Here is a 9,906-nt window from a genome sequence, read left to right on the forward strand (position 1 = left end):
TACGACACTAAAAGGACGATCGAGGACTGGCAACGCCAGTATTGGTGCAAAATGGAGACTGTCTTTGACCCTGTCAAAAGCCTCCCGATACTCGGTTTCTTAACACCATTCAGTATCCTTCTTAAGGAGATTCGACAATGGCAGTTGACGAGGCCAAGCCACCTGCGCAAGTCTTTCAGGTTCTTTGGAACCAGCCAGTCCACAATGGCCCTGACCTTAGCATGATCCGCCCGAAGGCCACGCCTCCCGATAAAGCACAAAAAGAGGATTTCTTCCGCGTCGAAGTTACACTTATCGGCATTAGCATACAGCTTATTCGTGCGCATGCACTCGAGCACCGCTCTCAAATGGACAATGTGGTTTTCCACTTCTGTTTTCCCGTGCCCCGCACGACTGTGGACGAAGATGTCGTTGAAGTTTGTTAGTGCATACGCCCGGTGGGTTTGAAGAATTGTGCTACAAGACGATTAAATGTTGCTGGCGCATTTGACAGCCCTTGGGGCGTCACCAGCCACTCCATAGCGTCCCGCTCGCAGTACTCACCGCTTTGAGCGGATTATCATTCACTTTCATGAGCAATTGTAAAAAACATCGATGCACTGTCCTTTGTGCGGCCAACCATGTTGTTCTGGAGGATATTCTTTCTAGGAATCGGCGTCTGTGTCGGAATGGTGGCGGCGTTTAGCTTATTATAAGCGTGAGCGATACGCCACTTGCCGTTCGGTTTTCGGACACAAAACGTTGGTATCGAACGGGAAGACTTACTCTCACGCACCATTCCTGCTTCGTGCTTCGCACGGAAAAAGGCGTCAATGACGTCAAACTACCCCTTGGGCGGCGTGTTTGCACCCGGCGTCGTCCAGTGCCTCCGTTTCCTGCTCCATCGGAGTTTTGATGTTATTAACAACATCCGACAAAGAGCTGCTATTTCCACAGTCTTCGTCCAGCGGATAGCGTGCCACTCAACCATCAGAAGGGCCTTGCCCAAGATGCTTCAGACCTCGTCCGACCATGCCACTCTTGGCATGCAGCTACTGCTTCAAAAAGTAAGCAGTGCTCAGTGACTTACGTGCCGCTTCATGTGCATCACAAGGACCTTGCCCTTGATGCCTCGTCCCTTGGTCGACCATGCTACTATTGGCATGCAACAACTGCTTTGATACTTGAGCAAATCTCAGTGTTATGCGCCACTCCACATTCAGCCCGCGAGCCACGCTCGGGACTCCCGTCCAAAACAGCTTTGGTGTTCGACAACTCGAATACTCCGATATCCAGCACATTGACTGTTCCGGTTTAGTGCCCGCGCCAATAGCGCTTCTGCAGCCTATTTCTGACTCACCAAGCTCCACCAGGAGACGTACACGTAGTGCCCAAGTTTTTCGACCTCTAATCAATCCAAGGCTCATGGTATTTCAACCATGCTATACCAAGGGCAAGGTCATACCTTGAATCCAAGTTTAAGATTAAGCAGCGTTACACGCTATCAAAGCCAAAAAATTGACATCGAAGACCACAGGACTCTCGGCACAGTTACATAAGTCCCCGTCGCTAAGCAAACAGAGACGATGACACTCAACCGCTCTTCCAGCGCCTTAGAATACTGCTGACTTCCTTCGACCGTGATATTGTCGAGCATAATTGCCCGACGCACCAGAATCGATAAGGATCATCCATGACTTTTCAAAGCACTTCACGGTCGCTTTTACGGCCAGCAAGCCCGGCTCGCACACACGTCCCGTGTTCAGGAGCACGGAGATCTGGGCTGGGCCCTGCTGATATCTACCTTAATGAGGCTCAACAGAACTCGGTTCTTCCCGAGAAGGGTGCTCCGCGCCTACTGGGTTTTGTCGTTTCCCCGCGACAAACCAGAAGACTGATAAGAAGCGGGACTTCGGTTGGATGAACCTTTACGCGCCGACAACCAGTCCGAAGGTGACTAGTGAACCCGTAGACTAAACGCCGTCGGGTGTTTAGACGCTACCCGGCAGCTTGGAGCTCTCCCTCCTCTTTCTCTGCATAGCTGAGATTCATTGACTAAGGCCCGCTCGACGAGCTCTGAAGGTGTCCATCCCAACCAAGTTGTGCCGACTTGAAGTTGAATTCGGCATTCAATACCAATTTCACCGCTTCTTAAAAAATAGTCAGATTCACACGAAACCTGACCACGCCATTTCCATGAAGACGGTCACTGCAACCACCTCGGGGGAGGATCTGTTGCCATCCCGGCAATGAGAGTTCTTAATATCTGGACAAAGTCCACCAACTTCTTCTTGTCCTGTCGGACAGCAAAGAATCGCGATCGCACGCGATATGCCTGATTAGGCGGCGAGAACACTCGTGAATACTCCAGCTTTTGCTCCTTCCAGGAGGGAACGCCGCTTCAACCAAAGTGCTGCACGTCATTGCCCATTCTCACGCTCTACCCCGAGCTTGGAGATAGCTAGCATCACGCGCTATTGCTTGGTCTGGAGTATGGTGGATGTCATAGCCATCCCGACACCTCTCACCTAGAGAAGGATTCTGTCCATCCTTGCTCTCGAGGTCTTAACGCTCACCATCAGCGGCCTGGGTCAGGAAGAATCATCCGTCGTCGACGGTGGCGTCATGGACGCTGCCGATGCCGACAACTTTTGCTCTAGGTGCTCTAGAAGAGATATGTTTCATAGCTCGAAAACACTTCTAGGCGCGCGCCGATCGCTTCAAATCCTTGCGGAGCGAGGTGTTGCACGCCCTCAGGGCCAAACAGAAACATCGGATATTTGAGCCCGTCCTGCATGCCCTGGGGCAATGGAAGAGCTGCTCCATCCTCACAGATGATCAGTCGTTACACTACAGGTGTAAATTGACTACAAGTGCTAATAAGTGCAGCGGGACTGCCGTAGCTCTTTCGCTTAGAGGAAGCTAAGCTATGGTCACTGACCTTCGCTTTCGATTTATAACCAGTACGAGTGTAGCGGATCGCAATCCGCTTACTCCAAGAGTAGTAACAATCACAATTTAAGGAAAATAAACTCTTCCGTTCAAAATGTAAGCTGTATTTGTTTGTTTTATTTGCGGCAAAGCCGCCTATATCTAAATTACAATGCATAACTACTGGCCACGAAGTCACTTTCGTTAAAGTGTAGCCACACTATTGTGTGTTCACACCATATTGTGTGACCCAACTCTTCATAGTAACCCCGTTACACCAAGACTATGGGGAGTGATCAATATAGAACTTACTCACAAAACAAATCTCCAAACATACATACAGTTAAACAAGCGCATAATTGCACAATTTGACGCGTATCGAACAAGCATACTTTCTATCATTTGACATCCTGAACATTTGTCTGCATTGAGGCATTTATTATGGTGCACGAAAGAGGACTTCCTGTGCAGGTATGCCCCAATACGAGCGTCGATGGTCGATATCTTTGCGTAGTGTTGCTCGGGGAGCGGTCATCTTTGCTCGGGGTCTTAAAACAAAGGAAAAAGAATCTACCAGATAAACAGAAAATATAAACAAATATCCTTTATTTGAAAAAAAAATGTAGTTTTTGTATATATTTACACCTGTAAACATATTTGCGGTACCAACAACAGTTTAAGAATACATCCAGTGCGCATAAAGTGACAGGGACAAAATAAAACATCGTTATATTTTGTTGAAGTGACCCATGCAAAGCTAGAAAATAATCTCTAGCATGAAATTATCTGCCAGACAACCATGAAGATTAAGCTTCATCACAGGTTTTGCTGTAACGACCAACATTTTTGCAGACACCGCATCTATGAGCCTGTTTCTTTTAAGCGAGCAGTAGATCAATGAGATGATGGTGGGTACTGTCAATCAATCAATGGTGGTTTGAATACTACTGGTGAAAGTGAATGAGGTTTGACTAATTTGCTCTGTGGTTTAGTCTTCCCCCAGACATTGAGGCTTCTTTTGATTGCGCGATGTATACATGTGCACATGTAAACATAGCTATACTTGAGCAAGTATACACTTGGTTTATTTTTTATTTTTGTAAATATCTGGCATGTTGTTTTTATGTTCTATTTATCTGGCAAATACTTTTTGTGTAATAAATGAACTGTCCTATTCAGTGTGGTCAACATTAAATCGGGGAGGGTATTTTGTAGTTACACTTTTGGCGCGATTGTTAAAAATTCGCATTGCACTTTGGTGTAATTGCGAATTTCGGGCCAGGAAGCGTATTTCTATACCAAAAGACCCAGGGTTACTATTCTTGAAGTATCATAAGACATGACTATTTTCAACAACGACCGGGTCAACCTTGATCGTGGTCACCTGATCACTCAAAACTTCCATATTGAGAGAAAAACACATTTAATCATCAAACATTCATTTGTGTCATGATTCCGCAGGCTACTGTCCTTACGGTTTGAATGAAAAATTGCTTGCTGTCGCTTAATTGAATGTTACTAAGCGGCCAAAGAAATGTCGTTCATAGCACGCATAGATACATTTGCGCGTCCAGACGCAAACGAGCGTTGATCTTCTGCAAGAGCGGCATAGTGTTCATCAAGCTGCACGTACGAGTTCTGCGGGTAGCGACCAGTGCCGTTGCCACCTTCTGATTTGTCGAGGAAACGGTTCCGGAGACTAGCAGTGTGCATATAAATCCAATGACCAATGCACCCCAGCAAACGACACGAATTGATGGTAGCAACGAAGATGTACAAAATGGGCATGTACGTGGATGAACTGGAAAAGTAGACAATAAACAGAGCGTAAATGAGGTTGGAAAAGGCCCAAGTGAGCAAAACATTGGTTCGAAATGCTTCAAAAATCTTCTTTCTGTTCTCTGTGCGCTCACTTTCTTCCCGACGACGTTCATCGATGGCGCGGCGCTTCGCAATTACATCTTTAAAGTCTCCTTTCTCCGTCTCATCCATCGAAGCAGCTAGCAACGGATCATTGTGCAAGCCTTTAGTACCCCACGACAAGTCCTGAAGGTTGCAAAATGAGTAAATAGTGAAAATATTGACAAAACTTGGAATCAAAGCCGTGTAGTGTGTAAACGTCATGAAAATGTGATGAAGCTCGCCATGAAGGGCAGAGCCAATAAAGTATACACCAACAGTTAAGACGGAGATGACGACAGAGTGAATTGATGCTGGCGTTGAAAAGAAAATACCAAGACCAACGAGAGAAGACAGGATCATCATAACGCCAAAACCTGCTCCGACAAAATAGTACGTGAGCTTCATGTGCTTTGGATTGTTACCAAGCCCAATAATGATCAGCATTAAAAGACCAAAAAGATATGCCAAGTTATACATGTATACAGCTCCATCCAGTACTCTTTGCGAATACTCAGAAGTGTCCACAAACTCGAGACGATTTTGCTGGAATCCTTGAAACACGAGAAAATAGAGGGCCAAATACAAGTTTGCTGGTAGAAAGTACGTGAACACTGTGTACAACAGGTAGTACAGATAAAAGACTAAGAAAGCCAATTTCCGTAAGAAAGAGTGACTACTTTCTGAATAAATTCGTCCCCAATTCCAAATACTGAAAAGAGTGGCAAAGAATGCGCCGTTGAGCCATCGCTTACGTTGTGAAATGAGTCCAACCAAATCGTGTGGTATATCCGTCCGAGCAACAGCATCTTTGACGTAATGCATAGTCCACTTGCAATCTTTCCGAGCCACCACTTCAAACGACAAAATGCGGTCTTCTGCAAGGTACATGTTGCCAATAAATGGCCCAAGAACATCCAAATCAACATTCAGAGTCTGAAAATATGCTTCTAATGGAGCTCCACGAATCGCTTCATAGCGATAGGCTGAGAAAGCGCCCGGCAGCACGCTTATAAAGCCAAAACAGCTCTCAAATGACTTGTCAAGAATGTTAGAAATCTTGTACTCGAAATTTTGAGCCGAAATCACCCAATTGCTCAGGTTCTCAAACGGCTTCTCCACGGTAATCTGACCACACGCTCCACCAATCTGGTGATTGCGTTCAAATGCAAAGAGTAAGTGGTAAAGTGCAGACTTCGTTAACATAGTACCAACATCCATCACTGCCGTGTACTCAGGTTGAATCTGTTCTGCAAAAGCATTAAAGTACCAATGATGTGACTCAAGCTTACTACCTTTTGTTTCTTTGAGCGCAAAAACCGTTTGAATGGGCAATAAACTTTTGCCATTCATCGTAAGCTGCAGTGTATGTTCAAACAAGTGGCAATGAGCGCCAATACCGGCACTATTAATGGTCATCAAGTCTTCATCGTACAATCCAATTGCTTCGAGGTACTCAAGCATTTTGTCATTAACTTGTTCCCGTCCGTCTGCCACAATACAAATCAATACATTTTGCCACACTTCACTACCTACAAACGATCGGGTTAGCATCTTTTCCGGGCTTTTCGACTCTTCTGTCAGATACGTCAAGTTGTTAATGAGTTTCTTAAGCGTTGCTTGCAATTGCTGTGGTCCTTCGTTGTACATCGTAATGCATATCATCAGTCGTGGACGGCGACCAGTCTCGACACACCGTAAACGATATCCCAAGTTTGAAAAATCAATGGGACGAGGACAATATACAGGAGTGTACCACATTCGACGAGCTTCTTCTTCGTCCAAATCGGGTCCATCCCAATCTTCATTCCAATTGTTCACTGGGATACCAACTTTATGCACTCCTGGACGTGGATGCTTCTCCTTCACTCGACCTTCAATCCAATCACAAAGACGAGCACACCAATTGAGAGTTTCAAATCCTTTACTTGTGAGTAAATTGCAGATTTTAGGATTCGCTTGACGTTCTGCTACATTGGCCATGGCATATCCACCTTCAAGATAAAGTTTTAACGCGTCTCGGTACCGCTTTGCATTCAATGCAAGTGCCGCACGATCAAGTGTCACAAGTGCTTCCTCTACGGATGGAATACCACTATATGTACGCACTAAATCAGTTGCGCTTGCGTACGATTTCATGCTTGAGATCAAGTCGTGCACACTATTAGGTGGAAAGGCAGCTTGGGTTGGAATATAACTCGTGACATATTGCTGAGACCCACACGAACGGATGCTAGGAGGGGGTAATGGAATGCCGTCGTACTCAATAGACATCATGGACGATCGTGGACCGTGTGAAAGAGGAGGGAGCCCGGTACTGCGAGGCTGGTACCCAGAGGAAGGAGGTGGAAAGCCATTCATTTTGAGGTAATGAAGCTTGTGGAGTACGCACCAAAAAACGAGATGAACAGGTGCTCGTTAACTACATAATGGCAGTTATATATGTAGCAGAGGCAATGGATTTCCGTCTGATGTTGTCAGGTCTCTCAAAGTTTTCTGAAAGCGGGAGAGACGCCGCTTTCTCTAGCTAACGTATCGCAGACCATCTGGTCTTTTCTCGTGGACCCGTTGACTAGAAGGTCTGACCAGAAGCAAGTAACTTGGAAACGGACGGCAACGACGGATGTGATCAGTTAGATGGGAGAGAGTAGCGAGTGAAAAATAGTGATGAACTTGATTAGCGTAACATGAAGTTAGTTAGTCGGATATTAATCATCCTAGGACCAAACGACATTATAGGGATGCCCCATTCATCTCCATATTGAAGGTACACGGTGCAAAAAAACCGACAGAGTACCTAATAATCAGAAAAGTGTAGTATATCGTTAACTAGTGTGTGTGGAGGTCAAGCTAATTTCCTCTGCCGGATGAGTAAAGCAGTCCAGTTGAATTCCACCAAATATTTTTCTACCAATTTTTCGTATTTTCAAACTCACACGATGAAATATAAATGTACTGACAAGAGTTATCTGCGCAGAAATACAACTATTTATCCTATCTGTCTTAAGATACTCATATCTATTTTGAGAAATCAGAAATAAGTACTTATTCAATTCTCCATACCAAATTGATCGAGAGTTGCCATAACGAATGATTAGTCATTATCTATTTGACACCGCAACACAATTATTTGCTTGTATCACACAAAATTTGGCCTACATTCCTTCATAAAGTGCTGCCTCACGATGTCATTCAAGCTTTTATCTTGCCAGCCCCTGGTTAGCTATAAAAGCATGAAGATGGACTGAATTTTATGCTATTGATTACTACATGAACATACAATAGGCCATTATCACATTTTTAGATTAAGATGCAGATTGTTTGTACAATGCACAAAATTCGTTAGTGCGCGATTGAGAAAAAGGTACATTGTAGCTGGAAAGATGAATCCCAGTGTCTCCATAATTCATCGACTCAACTTTGTTATATTTCTGACTCGATGATATATAACCCGTTGAAGCTCAAATTAAAGCAGTCTAAACGCAACTAAACGGCTGTTTGTAGGCATTTATCAATACCATATTGTCGCCTGTTTGTTGTCTAGGTTAATTTAATGTAAGAGACCTCCCTAGCACATCATATAGAAGTCATTGCCACTTTGTGCTTACAAAACAAGCTCGCCCACTTTTTTGTAGCAGTTTCAATCACTCATTTTGCTCAGCCTTGTGGCCTTTAAACCGCAATTCATGGCGGTTGTTTGCATCAGCCAGTTCGATCCAGCCCCAGCTATGAAAGAATGACGGACCTGCAATGAGCTCAATGTTTTTTATCTGGAAGAAGGTGATTTGTCATGATTTGTGCAGTTGACGCTTCTCGGATACAGGAGCTATAACCCCAGTTTTATCAGAAAGTGAGCGCTAAGGCTCCCACTGACTAGTTTTCATGCATTTTACAGTAGCAAGATTTTGATCTGGCGGTGCTCAGATTTCTGGTTTTGGAAAATGTTCAAGGAGCAGAATGATCCATGACTAAGTTGATTGATAATTTGAAGAGAAACGCACTAGTAAACCTCAGTCGTGTTCCAAATTAATAAATCTGAGCAATTCTTAGCTTGCATAAACTAAGGGGGGTTACTCAGAATATATCAGAGTAAAAAATGCTACATCGATTATCTAAACGTTTGCGACACACTTTTTAGGATAGAAAGAAATACTTTACATTCGTTACAAGCCTTCCCTCACAATGAAACGCCATACTTGGAAGAATTCTTATTTATCATCGCACAATCCCAATGTGGAATATAGTATAAAAGATATATATATATCATTTCTTCGGGACAAACAGAATATCAGCAAAAATTCGCAAGAAAAATAAAAATGATTGATTCTTCTTTGCAATCTTTCAAAACCTGGATGATAAAGTCTGACTGAGTCAGTGGAACCTAACTAGGCTTGTTCTCCTGCTATGTTTATATATGGATAACATAATCGCTACTAGAGTCACCAGAGTCAAGCTTAATATAGCAAATAAGCATTTCGTAATTTTTGGCCTATAAGTATCTACATTCCTACAAAAGTAATGGGCCTGCCATTAAAGTAAAGTCTGAGTAAAAATTCGAATAGCAGTATAACTGGCTACAATCTTGTACATACTATTGACGGCTTATAAGTCTACCATGAGATTATGACCGAATGTACACAAAAACCGCATATAGAAGTATATCATCAATCATCATTGATGATTAATGATAATGGCTCAAAGTCATTATTGCCTTCCCAAGGCTAATCGACATGGCGAACGTTTGAGTGCGTTTACTGTTGCTGCCGCGTCAAACGAGGGCGTCTGTTTCAATCAAGAACGCTGTAGTACGTCTGGAAGCACCACAAACGTATGTGACATGATATCTTAGCTGCTGACAGCATGGCGAACGTTTGAGTGCGTTTACTGTTGCTGCCGCGTCAAACGAATGCGTTCGGTTCAATCAGGAACGCTGTCTCTTCGCTTTGAATTCCAAACTGATTTTTATTTATTTATTTAAAAGTTAAAATTTTCCTAAATGTACTAACTATATATAGTAAAATTTAAATACATGCATAACTACTGGCTACCTAGCCCCGTTCCGTATTCTTGTTTGGGTGTGGTCACACCATGCACATC

The 9,906-nt window shown here is 43.9% G+C and overlaps 1 protein-coding gene across 1 annotated transcript; it reads right to left on the reverse strand.

Moving 5' to 3' along the window:
• Positions 1–4,428: 4,428 nt before the first annotated feature.
• PHALS_12221 (chitin synthase 1) lies at positions 4,429–7,170 on the reverse strand (the record flags this gene model as incomplete). The annotated part of the gene is made up of 1 exon (XM_024727729.1): positions 4,429–7,170. The coding sequence occupies one exon, from the start codon at positions 7,168–7,170 to the stop codon at positions 4,429–4,431; it is 2,742 nt and encodes a 913-aa protein (XP_024578277.1).
• Positions 7,171–9,906: the final 2,736 nt, after the last annotated feature.

This window comes from Plasmopara halstedii (assembly GCF_900000015.1).
Source record: "Plasmopara halstedii genome assembly, contig: Scaffold_614, whole genome shotgun sequence".
Classification (NCBI taxonomy): domain Eukaryota; phylum Oomycota; class Peronosporomycetes; order Peronosporales; family Peronosporaceae; genus Plasmopara; species Plasmopara halstedii.